The 18,012-nt window shown below is 32.8% G+C and overlaps 1 protein-coding gene across 1 annotated transcript; it reads left to right on the top strand.

Moving 5' to 3' along the window:
* Positions 1 to 3,109: 3,109 nt before the first annotated feature.
* On the top strand, positions 3,110 to 5,860 carry LOC127724882 (protein mab-21-like 3). The gene is made up of 2 exons (XM_052231885.1): positions 3,110 to 3,132; positions 4,759 to 5,860. Exons 1-2 carry the CDS (start codon positions 3,110 to 3,112, stop codon positions 5,747 to 5,749), a joined length of 1,014 nt encoding a protein of 337 aa, XP_052087845.1. The 3' UTR covers positions 5,750 to 5,860.
* The last annotated feature ends 12,152 nt before the right edge of the window (positions 5,861 to 18,012 follow it).

Consider the following 18,012-nt stretch of genomic DNA (forward strand, 5'->3'; position numbering starts at 1 on the left):
ACCATAGCACAATAACACAATGACGGGATATATAAGTACCGAGCCACGTCAAATGGATTGGGCCAAAAATAGACTAAACAGTTAAAGTAATAATTTACAAAGACAAATAAAAGAGTACCATAACACGTCATTAAGGTGACAAACAACGTCAGTGCTTAGAATCTATACTTAAAGACCATCGTTTATCATTTGTGAAGTTGAAAAGGAATATTTACCCACAAGGTCTTCCGATGAACTTTTTTGGAAAAAGGACGAGACGTTCTTTGACATAGCACTGGTTCATCAACTTTCTGCTCAGACACTGGTGACGGTTTACAAAGTCTGAGTAGCATCTGCAAGCTCTTGAATATCGAATGAGTTGGCAAATGTATATCCCATATGCAGGAGAAGTTGGTATATTGCTACTAAGGTTGGAGAAACTGATAATTTTAAAATTAAAATCGTCTCGTTTGTCATAGATTTTGGTACTAAGATGACCGTTCATGTCAAATTCGAGGTGTAAGTCTAAAAATGAGGCAGAGGAAGCCGTGTCTGATGTTCCTTTAATTTCTAGTTCCGGGGGATATATTAATGGAATTCAATCAGAAAAGTCTGGATTGTTAATGGAAAGAACAATATATATGAATGTTGAAATTAAATGATCTGGCTTTTTTTATCTTCTTGTTTTTAACAAATGTCTGAAGGAACTCCGACTAATATGAAGATAAGATGAGGTCGCTGCCGCACAGTTCGCTCCAATAGAAATACCGACAAGTTGGTGACAAAGTCTACCTCCAAATTCAACAAATATTTTGTCAATAAGAAACTCCAGCATACTGGTCACTTGTTCCTATGTGTAGAATGTTTTATTTTTATGTTCACCATGAACAAAATATGCGGTAAGGTATCCAAAAGTAATAAATGTATAGCGTGCGCTACCATTTTTATGTTGAAAGGCATTGTAGATTTAAATTATTTCTTTTAGACGATTTTTCAATTACACGTAGGGAATGGTGGTACACAGGGTTGAAAAAGTAAACGATTTACATTTATTCAGAAGTTCTTTAAGAGTTTTTTAAAATCCATATATGGTTAATAAAAGCAACAGTAGTATACCGTTGTTCGAAACTTATAAATCGATAGAGATAAAACAAATCCGGGTTACAAACTAAAACTGAGGGAAACGCATCAAATATAAGAGGAGAACAACGACACAACAAAAACACATCATTAAAATGTAACACACAGAAACGAACTATAATATAACAATGGCCATTTTCCTGACTTGGTACAGGACATTTTAAGAAAAAAATGGTGGGTTGAACCTGGTTTTGTGGCATGCCAAACCTCCCGCTTTAGGACAAAGAAACACACGAATAATAGCTTACAAAAGGTAATAGGCTTAAAATCCAATACGCCAGACGTGCGTCTCGTCCACACAAGACCAACCAGTGACGCTCAGATGAAAAAAGTTTGAAAGCCAAAACAAGTACAAAGCTGAAGAGCACCGAGGACCGAAACTTCCAAAAAATTGCGCTGAACACGGCCAGGGTTTTCTGCCTGGGACAAGAACATCCTTATTATTTAGAATAATTTATAATTTTGCAAACAGTAAATTTTATAAAATGACTATATAATAGATATGCATGATAAAACCGAAGTGGGGACTAACTACAGAATAAAAACGGATACATTACATAAAACAACTTAATCCAACACATAAAAATACACAGCCGAGTTAGCCAAAGCCTCAACACACAAAGTGACGTCACATTTGAAATTCTAAAAAAAAACACACAAAATGACGTCACATTTGAATATGTAAAAATATTTCCCAAAAATAAGATAGGATTAGGATTGATTCAAGATTAGATTTGTAATACTGACATTACATTTATTAATAACAATGAAAAAAATACCACTACGCGAGTAAACAGTTTCACGGTATTCCTGAAAACCCTCTTTCATTGCGGAAAGAATCTTTGTCAATCTAATGGACAATTCTTTCGTCGAACATGCAGATGAGTTGGCAATGTACAGCTGTTTGTATGTAATTTTGTCAAGCTTAGGTATTCAATAAAACAAGGTAAGTCCTCCGATTTGCTACTCAAAGTAATGTTCATTGAAGCTATTAAGGACTTGTGAATCACCAAAATCTCATCCTTGTCAAATGATGTTTTTGTATGTGGGATTACATGAGTGCTCATTTATTCCTAATTCTTTTACAAGACACTCGTAGTAGTACGATTTGCATACAAAGACAAGTCAAGAACAGTTAAATTGTTTAATGTACGCTTTGCCAATTACAGCATCTAATTTTGGTTTCTTCTTAGTCAGTTGGTAAATTGTGTAACTTCGTTTAATTACAAGCGTTTTTAAACAAACTATCAATATTGAGCTGAAACACATAATTTGGATCTAAACCATGACAAACTTGATCAAAACCATGACGAATTTCTAGACACTTAACCGAACCATGTCATAACTTAACCAAACCATAGCAATTTCGATAGTTTGCTTATTCTGCGTTAGTTTCTTGAAAACAAAAATTCCAATGTAGATCGTTTGACTAACAATGCAAATTAAAACATCTTATTTGCTTTTTATTTGATCGTTTGATAAGAACTGAGGCAATCGTTCGGGGAAGTAACTTAACACAACCATGTTCATCTTAACCAAACTATGACAAAATCACTGTACTAAACGCTTCTCGATATGACGAGGTTACTACCCGTGAGGTAATGTACATTTCATTGTGTAGTATATTTCTCCGCCTGCATGCTATGACGCCTTTTTATAAAAGGGGGAAGTTTCCCAATATTTAAATCAAATAACAACATTAACTGATTAAACAACAATCGAAAATGTTTTTTTCTTACATTGCAGTACAAAGACAATAATAGTGCTTAAAACATAACATGTTATTTTTAAATTGTACAAAAGCTTTTTTAATTTCTAATGACAACCATTTGTACAAATTCGCTCAACCGGAACGAAACTCGACTCTTATGATGTAACTTTATATATCTGATTGGTGCATCACTGTGTATCATCACCACAGGATATAGGTACCCTTGGCCTGGGTACCTATATGTTGGTATACGTACAGTAATGTATTTTTTCTTAGACAATGAACAGAGAACCAGGCCAAGGGTACATATATCCGATGGTGATAATACACAGTGTGCATGCTTCATAAAAAACGAACTTTCAACTGATACTTTCAAGCAACTTCCTATGCCCTATATATAGAAAAAGCGTCTGCAAAATTCGCCTCATCAGAACAAAAGTCGATCTTAATCTTTAATTCTTGTACGATATGAACCACTGGCATAGGAACGGGGGAAGGGGCAAATGAAAATGAAAGAAGAGACTTGCAAACTCCTACACTATTTAACTAGTGGGTTCAACTAAAGTTTTAATAAGCGCTAAAGGATATTTTTATGTATAGTCTAGAACAGTTAGTGGTAAGTAAAATAATTGAAAAGTCTTTTTCTCCCCATTACGGTGCGAAGCTATCAGTTTCAGTCGATATACACACCATCTTGAAATTATTACTTATTAACAGCAGTTAGTTCTGTTTGGTTGCTTAATAATGAAGTGGTTATGATTTTATTCGCCTAAATGCGTTTTAAAATCGGGAAAAGGGGGGGATTATATGCGAATGATCAGAATCAGGATTGAATTAAATGACAGTATGGGTATTCGAGACCCGGTCGATGATTATGTGCTTAAGGATCGCCAATGAGACAATTCTCCACCAGAGACTAAATGCCATAGAGGTTAACAACTTTAGGTCACTGTATGGCCTTCAACGATGAGCAAAAGTAAACCACATAGTATGCTATAAAAGGCCCCAAAATAACGAATGTAGAGCAATTAAAACGAGAACACTAACGATAGTCTGATTGAAACATTTATTATTACGCATTCATTTTGCTTAATCTGCATTACGCGATTAGTTTTATTCATGCACATTATTTCCTTTTTATGTTGTTTACATCATATCACCAGTCAATATAAATCCCAAATGGACTCGAAGAAAAAATAGAAACTGTCTTTTTCTCTTAAAGAAAATCACAAAAAGAAACATAATAACTAAGGCTGACATAAATTTATGATACTGTGAAACACTCCATGCCTTTTTGGAAAGGTTAAACTTGTACGTATATTAAATATATTCTATTTAACCTCGTTTTTATTTGTAAGTAAGTTTCAACACTTTTCTGAGTGTGACCCCATGAATACAAAGAAAAAATAAGAGAAAAATATGTTTTTGACTAGCTCTGAATTTTGCATGCTTAGTTTTTAAGTTGCTGGTTACAAAATTATGCCTTTCTTCTTTTTTAACCTTTTTCTAATGATAGACTGTCTACAAGGATGTGAAATATGTCGGGGATTCTTGTTTACCAATTATCGTGTACTTTCGATTACAGGAAGGGAATTTCTTCGAAAGATAAAACAAACACGTATTGGACTTTTTTCTTTTAAAAATGTACACACAATTTTTATTTTGAAGATTTAAAATGCACGATTTAGAACATGTAACTATACACTTCCAGACGAGCGCCAGTGAGAACATTCTATACTAAATAAGATAACTCACCCTTTTGTTACTAAATGGCACGAACTACTGGGGAATTATATCGAAAGTTCCAAAAATTTAATCATGACAATGTTTAAATGAGCAGAGAGGAAACCAAGAAAAATTCAAGAGTTGTGAGGGACGTAGTTGAAAAAAATCCGTGAGCATGTGAACGGAAAAGATTCAAAGTTTAGAAAGGACCCAGTTAAAGTTGGAAGTTTTCATTCATACACAAAGGTTTCGAAGGCAAATGAATTTGACTACATCATTCTCTATGATACTGATATGGTGCAGAGTTGGAGACACGTGAATCAACCTGCCTTTTATACTATGGACATTGATAAGAAAAAGATTGTCAGTTCAAAAGATCAATTAGAAATACCGCCGTTGGAATACACTGCTAGATCTCAATACAAGGGGCCTTACAATGTGACGGAAAATGGTTGTCTTATGCCTCTTAAAGTTAAAAGGCATTTCAGGGAACTTGTATGTAATGCTATTGATTACCTGACCAAGAATCCCAAATCTGATGCAATTAAAATTGAACATTTATCCGACTCACCAGCTGTGAAATTCACCGGTAAACAGCGCGATGGAGTTGATTTAGATGTAGATATGGCTCCAATGATCAATGTAAAGCTGCCATTTAAGCACGAGTTCGGATGGCCCAAACATAGAGCTCAATGGCCATCTCAAGAAAAAGTTCAACAAATAAAAGATATGGGAGTAAACTTAGTTACTTCGGATCCACTGTACTGGACGCCGTCATTTGCCATTTGTGAAAAAGAACTTCTCGTAGATATTGACGAGGATGGATCATGCAGAAGGAGATCTCTCAGAATAATGAAAAGTATTCGAGAACTTATCTGGTGTCCAGGCGATGAAGCTGAAAATCGATATGGGCTTACTTCTTATCACTTAAAAAACATATTATTCTTCGAATGTGAACGCAAACCAAAGGACCGGCATTGGGAAATGGAATTGATAGATAAACGAATTATCAGTATGTGTAAGCAACTACTCAAACATTTATCAGAAAAGGATTTGCCACAGTTTTTCAACAGGTCAATGAATCTGTTCGAAAGTAAATATGATCAAGCACTTGATAGTGCTGCAAAAAAAAATAGACAAGTTTTTAGATTGTTCTCAGGAATATTTATAGAAAAACTACAACTTTTTATATAACCTAGAAAAAGTTGCAAGTACTGTAAAGTATTATGAACTGTAACAAAGTTCCAAACGATATACAATTATTACTTGTACCCTTTAGTAGTGTCTATATAAATCTGAAACGAATTTTAGTATATTTTTACTTTTTTGTCAGCAAACTAAGGAATGCTTCGTTTGAGAGGATGAAGGAATGACAAGCTAAAAAATGGATGAATTCAAAAATTAATATTGTCATTTATTATATAATGACAACGATAACAATGAATACTTCAATTTATGACATTTATATATCTTTACACAACATAGATGGTTATAATCACAAAATGAACCATCCCATCAAAAATGAGGTTGTATTTTCCATTAAAAAAATATGGATGTATGCATACAATGTAGAATTTATATATGTCTCTCTAAAAGACTTGCAACAAAAAACGGTGATAAGCCCTTTATAGTATACTACATTAAAATAAAAAGATGTGGTATGACTGCCAATAAGACAACTATCCACTACAGTCCAATGACGTGGATGTAAGCAACAATAAGTCACCTTATACCCTTCAGCAATGAGCAAATCCTATACTGTATATATAGTAAGCTATAACAGGGCCCTCACTTGATAAAAACATAAACATTTCATACGAAGACGAATACAAAAGTTTTATTTTGATTCGGTTCACATATAGCATTACAAACATAAGCTCTTGAGAGCTTTTTACCGAATATGAATAACATATACATAACATTAAAACACAGAGCATGCAGATAAGATATATAAGCAGCATATATTACAATGCATAGATACAGCACAGGCATATTGAAATACATGCAAAGCGCTACTACTCTATACATCTAAACATGCTAAAACTGAAGCATAACTAAAATTTAAAGCACAAAATAGAATTTGAGCACAAATAAAATTTAAGCACAACTAAAAATTAAGCAAAAAAAAAAAACAGCACGAGAAAACCATTCCACGACCTGATGCTTAAATAATAAACAAAAATGTAACCATATATGACCGTCATATACATACGATACATATAAATGGTGCCAACGGTCGGAGGTTCTCTCAGGGTACTCCGGCAAGTCCGCCATGATAAAGACAAAAGTTCTGGAAAAAATTTAAAGCTGTGATTGAAATTTAAACCTTGAACAACGGGTAGTGGTTAAACATTTATTTCCAATTTTTTCAGCAGCTTTCTTGTCGAAAATGAAAGGCCTTCTATCCAAGCTATCAATCAGGGAGACAACCGATACATTCATTACTTCACAATCAAAGAGTTGTACTGCTTTACAAACAAATTCTTGTTTGTAAAAATAAAAATAAAAATATATCCCCCGCAAACATTTTGTCAAAACAATTATTATTGAAAATAAAAAATATATAAATTAAAGAGGACACCAAAATTGCTTATAATATATGGGAAACAGACATAATCACGAAAACTGAACATTTACTAATTAATCATGAAAATGAAGTCAAGGTCAGTTTACCCTGCTAGGCGGATATGTTTACCCTACAATCATTCCATTCACCAAATAAAGTTTACATATTGCTTATAGTATCTAATAAATGGACCTAGCCACAAAATCCTTAAGTTGATCAATGAACCATGAAATTGAGGTCAAAGCCAGACAAACTCCTTTAAAGGGACGTGTTCACCTTACAACCATTCCATGCACTAGATATAGTTGACCTGTTATTCATAATATATCAAAGAAATTGACCTAACCACGAAACTTGACATTGACCAGTGAACCATGAAAATAAGTATATAGATAAACCTTGATAAACGAACATGTACACCTTACAATTCTTCCATATAGCAAAGTAATATACTGTAAATTCACAAATTTGTGCGCGCATTTATTAATGCGAATGCTGAGCAATGGATAACATTGCCATATAAATCTAATGATATGCTGCATACAAATAATGCATTCAATATCTAAATGAGGACAATGACAAAGACATATGCCAGACAAAAACTTTGTACCATGTGGCATCTGTTTACACGATATGCAATATCGGGTCTTCTGACTGCCTTGAAATCAGAATTATAAAGCTTTGTGCCAAAAAATGCACGCCGTATCCTTATCATCCCTGTCTCGAATTATGCGATTTTCGTCGCAGGCTACATAGACAATATTTACAGTATCCGTGTCAGTCTATCAAAACAAAATTATAAACATATATTAGATATTCAACCATGCAGAGAAGAGGTTCCTCACAAGTTTATTTGTGTAATTCATGTACTGTGTAAACAAAATGTGCAGGCAAAAACAACAACCTTTCAGCAGATTTTTTAACAATAATATGTGTCCGTGTAGAACACAATGCCTCGCTAGCACTTTAATATATCAATGGTCAGTTATTCGTGAAATCGGGGTAAATATCGTAATAATACTTTAAAAGTTCACTTCAGAACGAACATGTTTGCTTATTTTCAGGTTTATTAACCCAGCTGATGTGGGACGGACGGAGAGGATTGCATAATGAGATATCCAATATGCCCTTTTCCAGTGGCAGTTCAAATTTCCCCGACCTTCATCCCGGACGGCCTCTATTACATGACATACCTATTGTATTTATTGTTAATTTGTTCTCGTCCTGAACACCGAAATATCGTCCTCCATCTAAAATAGATTGGAAACAGTGTCGTCGGGTTATTAAAGACGCTCTGTCTGTCTACTGTAAAAATTGGTGTAAACGTGAAAAATCTGATAAAAAATCTCTAGACAGTTATTTGAATAAAATTATGAATACTGTTAATATTCGTATATCTCATTTTGAAAACAATTCTGAAATTAGTAATAGGGTCCATGATATTCCCATTTCCAGAATAAAAAATAAACTCCAAGTACTCGCAAAGCGGTTTGTGTTCGTACCGGCAGACAAAGCAGCAAATAATGTAGTGGTGATGTGACGCATATACTACACGGAAGTTCTCCAAAACGAAATTACAAATTTATCTACATTCAGGTCCGTATTCTCCACAGAGAGTCAAATTGTAAACAAGCATATCACTGCCACTACCCAGCTTAAAGCCTCTTCCGAACATTTGAAAGTCCCTACTATGTACTGGTTACATAAATTGCACAAAAAAACATTTAAATTCCGTTTCGTCTCCGCTTCTAGTAAGTGTTCTACTACCAATCTATCAGTGCTTCTAACTACCTCCCTAACTACTATCAAAGAACTTGTTATTAACTTTTGTAATAAAGCTTATGAAAATAATGGTATTAATTATTTTTGGAGTGTTAAAAATTCTTTAGAGGTTTTAAATAAAAAACATGCTTTTGATGGTCCTTTTAATTCTGTTGACAGTTATGATTTTTCTACTCTCTATACTATACACTTCCACACAATCTTATCAAGAAAAAGTTTTCATTTTTAATTAAATGGTCTTTTGAAAAATCTCATTACAAATTTATTTGCTGTAACTCGTTTAAAGCCTTTTTCTGTAACGAAAAAGGAAAGTATGCTAGATACACTTACTGGAAATGTGAAGATATGATTGAAGCTTTAAATTTTCTCCTGGACAACATATATGTACGTTTCGGCGATAAAGTGTATCGACAAGTCGTAGGTATTCCTATGGGCACTAACTGCGCCCCTTTAATAGCAGATTTATTCCTGTATTGCTATGAATCTCAGTTTATGACCAAACTCAGTAAAGACACGTCATTGTTACATTTGGTTGATACATTCAACAATACCTTCCGTTATCTAGATGATATTTTTTCGTTAAATAATCCAGAGTTCTCTAAATATACTACCGAAATTTACCCAATAGAACTTACTTTAACTAAATCTAACATAAACAGCAGTAGTTGTCCTTTTCTGGATTTGGACATTTCAATCTCTAAAGGAAAACTCCGTACGAAAATTTACGACAAAAGAACGATTTTTCATTCCCTATTGATAATTTTCCTTTTTTAGACGGCGATGTTCCTTTAGCTCCATACTACGGTGTTTATATATCCCAACTCGTTCGTTATGCCCGTGTGTGTAGTGATGTCATAGATTTTAACGAACGTAATCAATTCATCACTGGTAAATTATTAAGTCAGGGATTTTGTTTCCATAAATTACGTAAAACTTTTGCTAAGTTCTTTCATAGATACAAAGATTTGATTAGTAAATTTGGCTGTACCTGTAGAAAACTGATTAAAAACGGTATTTCACATCCGAAAGTTTACGGTAATATTGTACTTAAAGCGCGGAAATCACTATGTGATCCGTGTAAACTCATCGAAACTTTAAACAAACTTATTTGTAAAGGTTATCTTACCAATGTTGTAATTAGATCTTTGAATATAGTTTACATTGGTACTAATATCGATTTTGTCATCAGCAAATTAAAACATAACTAAATTTGTATTCTTTTCGAACGGGATGTATAAAGACACACCCACATTCATTTTGATTTTAGTCTCTGATACATGATTTTTTATTATTAATTGTTTTGGCTTTTAACTAGCTGTCAGTAACTGCGAGTACTCTCAAATCGTACTTTCTTGTTTATTTGACCTGTTGATACTTATCGTAATGCTTTTTTGTTATTTAATGTTATTCAGGGTTATATCTGGTCTATATACCAGCTTTGATAAGTGTTTGGTATTACTATAAATTTTCACTTCGTACTATGAACATCAAAATTATTTATTTTGTAAAAATATTTCCTTTCTCTATTGGAACTGTACACGTATACCTAACAACAAAATTATTTTCATTTACATGTGTTTAAAGTTATTGCAAATGGCTGATATTTTTGTTCGAGCATATTGTTTTTCTTAAATTGTTTAACATTTCATACCGATATAACATGTTACTTTTATCATTCTTCCCTTAGTTTATTTATTTTGTATTTACATTGTATCATAGGTCAAATTTATTTGTTCGGTGTATGTTCACTGGTGTTAATATGTTCTTTGATTGAGTTAAGCTATTTCAGTTGATATTTTATAGTGTGTCTTTCTATGTTGTAATGTTACACTATTGTTTCAGAAAAAGGGTTTGGTTTGGTTTGGTACCATTAAAACGTTTAAACCCGCTGCATTTGTTTGCACCTGTCCTAAGTCAGGAATCTGATGTTCAGTAGTTGTCGTTTGTTGGTGTGGTTCATAAGTGTTTCTCGTTTCTCGTTTTTTATATAGATTAGACCGTTGGTTTTCCCGTTTGAATGGTTTTACACTAGTAATTTTTGGGGCCCTTTATAGCTTACTGTTCGGTGTGAGCCAAGGCTCCGTGTTGAAGACCGTACTTTGACCTATAATGGTTTACTTTTATACATTTTGACTTGGATGGAGAGTTGTCTCATTGGCACTCATACCACATCTTCTTATATCTATGAAATATTTGCCATTGGACGTTAAGCAACCAACAATCAATCAATCAATCAATCTAAATCTTTGTAATATGGTGCGATTTTGAAAATTGTATGCATTGTGTTGACCAGCATTCCTACACACGTCTTGGTTCATTTATATTATATTACACCCTGTTCACACGACACAACAAAATAGGATTTGATTTGAAATCCGATTTGAAAACAATATTGGTTTGCGTTCACACAAATTCCGGATTAAATGGCAATGAATCCGGAGTCAAGCCACTTGGGGTAGGTAGTCTGACCTTCGAATTCAACTAACATTAGATTTTAGCCTAGAATAAATGTACGTGATGACGCAAATGCATATTCTAATCCAGAATATCAGTGAGTATGCTTTCCATTTGCCATTTCTTGCGCAAGAAAACCACGTGCATGCATAAATTCAATGTGAATTTCCGCATTTCTTATCTAAATTCAGGACACGGCAGTAAGAGCTTGACAAGTGACTTTGATGCATGGTCATCATTAAGGTATTCTGACCTCTAGTTATTTCTCTTTTCTTTTTCTTTTTCGTTTTTGAGTGGCTGTCCTATTATAAACTTTGAATTTTTCTAAATACTAATGATGTTCTACTCCATGAATAGTACCATAGCTGTATTTGGCAAAACTTTTCGGAATTTTGGTCTTCAATGCTCTTCAATTTCTTCCTTTATTTTGCCCTTTTTACTTTTATGATTCGAGCAACACTGATGAGTCTTTTGTAGACGAAAAGCGAGTTTGGCGTACAAAATTTTAATCCTGGTAGGCTATGATGATTTTATTGACATTTCATATAACTTCTGAAAATAAGATATTCTTCAAAACTAAGATTTGCCTTTAGAATATTTGGATTGATTTAAGGAACTTCAGAAAGTCTTTTAAATTTGAGATGTTTTCTACTATCAAAATAATTATCAGTATATAACTTATTGAAAATAATGCACTATTATACCCCAATGGGGTTGATGGCATACATGAAAACAAAATAACACATTACAAAATACATCACAATTATAATAATAAAAAAAGACATGCATTCATATATGTACATAGAATCATGCAGTTGTTGAATTCACTCTCCTCAGTGACCAGGACTTTTTAATAAATGGAGCCGCATACCGCATAACTGACGGACATGAAAGACATAAAACTAATTTATCCAATTCATCCATCTTATCTATATTTGAATAAATATTTTTACTTTTCCTTAAGAATTCAAGTCTCATGTTTTCATTTTGTTTACATTTAAATAAGAAATGATCTTCGTCATCTATTTTATTTAAATAACAATATTGACATAAACGTTCTTCTCTTTTTATGTTTCTGTACCTCCCCCTTTCAGTTTCCGAAATATGGTCACTTAACCTTAATTTAATGAAGCATTTCCTGGTTTCAAAGTTATTTTCTTTAAGTAAATATGGTTCAATTTCATAAATCTTTTTAGCTTTACTATAAATATATAATTTATTATTTTCAATTAAAGAGTTTAATTTCTTAAAAAAACAACTTTTCTTGTATAATCTCCTTCATTTGTTTATTTATTTTATATTTTTCTTGTATAAAGTTAATATTTAAGAGCCTGAGGTCCTAACCTGGTGTGTTACTCTCAAGAAAAATAATACGAAACCTTACACTTGAAATGGGAATTGGACTTTCAATTCCTCTGTACCACCTTTACCATGAGTACAGAGAGTTTCAATAATGAATATAAGAATAATTGAAGGCATCCAGGAAAGAAAATATGAAGATATATGAAAGATAAAACAAATGCATTCAGAATATAAAGCAAACTCAGTGCTGAATTTATATTGCGATGGGTCTGTGCAATTTGCATAAGACATCCGATTTGTAGAAACTGGGACTTGCAATAGGATTAGGACTTTCTATATTAAACACGAAGAAAATATGATGTACACTCCCAAGTGAAAAATAGTTATAAAGGTAAATTCCAATGTTAGCTGTATATACTTTTCTATTCACAACTAAAATCTAACGGTGCTTTTAATTGACTTTAGCAAGAATCTACACACACAATTACATATTTTCAATACAGGTGTTTTGACATCATCATTACCTTATTCTAGTAAATTATTTCAAATCAAAAGCCGACAATTCATCAATATGTTTTTGGTGACCAATCAGCGGTCTTGGGTTCATTTATTGATTTTCTTTTTTTAAACAAAGCAACTTGTTTACCTGTGAAAACGTTTGGAAGACCTGGATTTATTTTTCCATACTGCATTGAGAAAAGCATCATTTCCTGAAGTCAATCAGGGGCGGATCCAGCCATTTTTAAAAGGGGGTTCCCAACCCAGGATAAAGGGGGGTTCCAACCATATGTCCCCATTCAACAGTATTGGTCGTCAAAGAAGGGGGGGTTCCAATCCCCTGAACCCCCCTTTAATTCAGCCACTGTGAATGCATGACTACACATGAAAAGTTTGAAAGACGACCAGTTTTAAAAACAAGCAGGTAAGAATTTAAAGAAGGACACTGTTTGTTGTTCTATCCTGTTACAGCCTTTTCGTGTACCTTCTAAAACTATTATTATGTCAGCACCATAACATTAAGTGTGTCTTTATGTCGGCTTATAAAAATCATATGTCATAGGAAACACTTACTTCTATTGTTATAAAGAAGACCAAAAGTACTGCATAATTCTTTTCTGTTACGTTTTGTCATGTTACCTGTTCATTGCAAATTGGTAACATGGTTGAATTTTGCACTTATATTTCTAATTAAATAAAATTCTGTTCATAATATAGCAATAAAGTAATGAACCCCTTAAACAATTTGCCTAACAGTATATACAAGAATAGTGTGTGTTGTTTTTATAAAGATATATGAAAATTTGTTTGAGTAAATAATTGAATCAGTAACAGAAAGAATGTTATAAAGAAAATTTTGCTGATGAAACACAAAGTTAACCTAACATCTGTCAAACAGTTCATTTTACATACATTATCATCATCATATCAAATAATCGTTATCATAATATATTTTGAATGAAAAGACAGGTTTTTGACTTTTGATAACAGAGAAGAATTTTTAAGTAACAGCAGAGAAAATCGTGCTATTCTATTATGGTAGATGGTAACAGAAAGGCATTTATTTTCATATTTTTCATTACCGGCGTATTTTTCATCTAGCAAATAAAACTTTGCTGTTATTTTCCAATTTTGACCAATTTGTATTGATGTTTTTTTTTTTTTTAAACTTAGAAAACAAAGGAATTGTTTTGAAATAAAGCTCTTTCCAGTTATCAACTTTTGTCCTGTTACAGTGGGGTTTTTGGGGGTGTTCGTGTTGCTCAGTTTTTAGTTTTCTATGTTGTGTTTTGTGTACTGTTGTTTGTCTGTTTGTCTTTTTCTTTTTCTTTTTAAACCATGGCGTTGTCGGTTTGTTTTCGACTTGTGAATTTGAGTGTCCCTTTGGTATCTCTCAGTGGGAAATCTAGTGAACAAAAAAAAAGGGAAAATTCACTCTTCTTGTGATAGAGTCGAGAAAGTCCATAATAAAACAATGCCGGTGACGATACTGATCAAAAGTTATTTCTAAATAATAATTGTACATTTTAAAGAAATCATTTGTTAAACTGTGTTATTAGAAATATACATGCAAATACATAATGTTTTATGTTCTGTATTTATCGAGATAATTGTATTAGAAACTTGTGAAACTAAAATTTAAAAAAATGTCAATCTTTGCTGCATATTGATAAAAAAAAAATGGAAAAAATCATGTACATTCAAAATCTAAAGATCTTTTGGGTCACCAATATTCGGAGTGTTCCTCAAAGTCCTTAGCATTTTACAATTTCCCAAAGTATACTTATTTATTCACACCTAAGTTATCGAGCACACCGGTCTGCTCTTGTCAATAGAGAAATATTGTCTTTTCGTGTATATGAAAATTTAAAAGTCTGTCTTTGCAGGTTAAGAAATTAAAGATAACTATTCTTATAAAGCAGGTATCTTTCTACTATTTTTTATACAATTCTAAGAAAAGGTCGTCTCGGTTTTTGTACATGTATTTGCGGTCTTCTCAATCGATTCACATTCAATTTTTACATCGAGATAAGGTCCATTTGAATTTTCTAAGTATCTTAATTTCAAAAGTGCCAATCTTTGCTGCGTATCAACCGATTCCTTTGGAATTTTTTCCCCGACTTTCTCTGATCTAGCTGTATATTTCTAGAGGTGTGCCTGAGACGAAGGTTTTATACATACTCCTATATGTATACAAATATGTGAAAACTGTTGTTTCTTATTTGTGTTTGTAACTATGTATACTGTATTGTTTCTTATATTTGTAAAAATAATACTATAATGATATTATATTATGCTCCTTGTGAGCCCATTTGATGGAAATAAAGCATCTTCATCATCTTCTTCATCTATACGGATAATTAGCATGTTCCAGAGAAGTATATATACAGCCAGTAGAAAAATAAATTGAAGTTGGTACTCCAGAAATTTATTCGCATAGCAACATATTAAACCAATTTTACATCAAGTTTCTATAGCCTGCTGTACTCGTCGTTTGCTACTAAAGGAGGGAAATGATAACATTAAATGGAAGTTTTGTTTTTATTTCAACTTATTTCTATTTTTACTATTTACAAGAAAGTTTTCCCGTGAATCCATAATTGTTAGCGTCCTTGCTAAAATGAGAAGATCTAGTTTTCAGTGTTTACAGCGGAGGTAAAAAATTTTCACTAGATTTCCCACTGCTCTCGCCTCTTTTACAGAAGATTCTGTCATGCTACCGACTATCTTTTACTTTATTTATAAAATCTGTGACACTTATCTATTATAAAAATTCGTAAGGGTTCCGCGGAACCCAGTGTCTCGCCTACTTTTGCTGTTAATCGCAGGCTCAACAAAAATGAGGAAAAAAAATAATAAAAATGTTCCTCTCTATACTATCTTTTGATTGTAAGTAGCTTCTGTCCAAGTTTGGTACAAACCCAGGATAGTTTATGAATCTAATAAATGTTTTAAAAACTTAAACTGCAGACTGTATGTAATGTTAACTGCCATGGAAGAAAAACTAAGTCCATTTATAAGTAAAATACGGAAAAAATGGAACAATATTTTAACAAAATTTCCTTCTAGATACTAGCTTTTAATCATAAACAAGCTTCTGTCCAAGTTTGGTACAAATCCAGGATAGTTTAAGAAAGTTATTAAAATTTCAAAAACTTTAACCACAGAGTGAATATTTGTGGACGCCGCCGACGACGACGACGACGCCGACGGAATGTAGGATCGCTATGTCTCGCTTTTTCGACAAAAGTCGAAGGCTCGACAAAAATGCTGTCAACAATAAAGGTAAATTATTTCTACATGAAACTAATGTAAAAGGTTTTTCTTCCTATAACATAATAGTTTCTAGATGAACCAATCCACAATAAATTAGGCATTTAATTAAATTTAAGGACAATAATAAATTCATTGATATTTGATAAAATATTGCAAAAAGTTCTAGTAAAAGGCAAATAGTATTTTTAATTTATTTCTGATTCACAATATTTTAAAATTAAGTCACTTTGGTAACAGGAAAGAACTGGAACTCTTGGTACCATTTTTAACATTGCCATAGTTACCATGCATATTATTTTTTTTTTAATTACAGACAACAGTTCTTGAATCCTCAATGTTTGTTCTTTGTTTTGTGCTATTGAAATACAGGTTCAAAAGACATTCTTTTTTGTATTTCCCATTGAAATAAAGACATTTTTTGATATTGTCTCATTTACGTTTTTCTTGATTTCATTTCAAGTTGTCGAGCCTGCGAAAGCTCGACATAGGGATAGTGATCTGGCGGCGGCCACAGCGGCGTTAACTAACTACTTAAAAGCTTAATATTTCAGAAGGTAGAAGACTTAGATGCTTCATACTAAAAATGTATATAGATGCCTTATAATATGAAGTTTCCGTCTGTCATATGTCCTTTGTTCTTGGCCTCATTTTCATGGTTCAGTGACTACTTGAAAAAAAGTTAAGATTTTTTGTAATGTTAATTTCTCTCTTATTATGAGTAATAGGATAACTATATTTGGTATGTGCGTATCTTGCACAGTCCTCGTGCCTGTCAAGACAGTTTTCACTTGACCTCGACCTCATTTCATGAATCAATGAACAAGGTTAAATTTTCGTGGTCAAGTCCATATCGCAGATACTAAAAGCAATAGGTCTACTATATGTAGTGTATGGTGTACATGTCCAACTGGCAGGTGTCATCTCACCTTGACCTCAATTTCATGGTTCAGTGGTTAAAGTTAAGTTTTGTGTTTTGGTCTATTTTTCTAATACTGTATGCAATAGGTCAGCTATATTTGGTGTATGGAAATATTTTGTGATGTACATGTGAGTCTGGCAGGTTTTATTTGACCTTGACCTCATTTTCACGGTTCATTACTCAATGTTAAGTTTTTGTGTTTTGGTCTGTTTTTCTTAAGCAATAGGTCAACTATGTTTGGTGTATAGAAGGATTGTAATGTTTATGTCTGTCTGGCAGGTATCATCTGACCTTGACCTCATTTTAATAATTCATTGGTCAATGATAAGTTTTTGAGGTTAAGTTTGTTTCTTAGATATTATATTTGATACGTCAACTATATTTGATCCATGGAATGATTGTAAAGTGTAAATGTCTGTCTGGCAGGCATCTGACCTTGACCTCATATTCATGGTTCATTGGTCAATATAAAGTTTTCATGGTTTGGTCTGTTTCTTGTATACTATAACCAATAGGTCCATACATTTATTTTTAAGTCAACTATATTTATGTATTGAATGATTGTAAGGTGTACATGTATTTCTGGCTTGGTTTATCTGACCTTGACCTCATTTTCTTGGATCATGATAAGTTAATGTGATACTTGTATTAGAACTTTAT

Source organism: Mytilus californianus, unplaced genomic scaffold (genome assembly GCF_021869535.1).
Source record: "Mytilus californianus isolate M0D057914Y unplaced genomic scaffold, xbMytCali1.0.p SCAF_14, whole genome shotgun sequence".
NCBI classification, from domain to species: Eukaryota; Metazoa; Mollusca; class Bivalvia; order Mytilida; family Mytilidae; genus Mytilus; species Mytilus californianus.

Excerpts from the sequence above, each read along its gene's own strand:
- LOC127724882 (XM_052231885.1), top strand. The coding sequence starts at position 3,110 with ATGAACAGAGAACCAGGCCAAGG. Across the intron at positions 3,133-4,758 it reads AACAGAGAACCAGGCCAAGG|AAAGGACCCAGTTAAAGTTG; the intron begins GTACATATATCC and ends TTCAAAGTTTAG.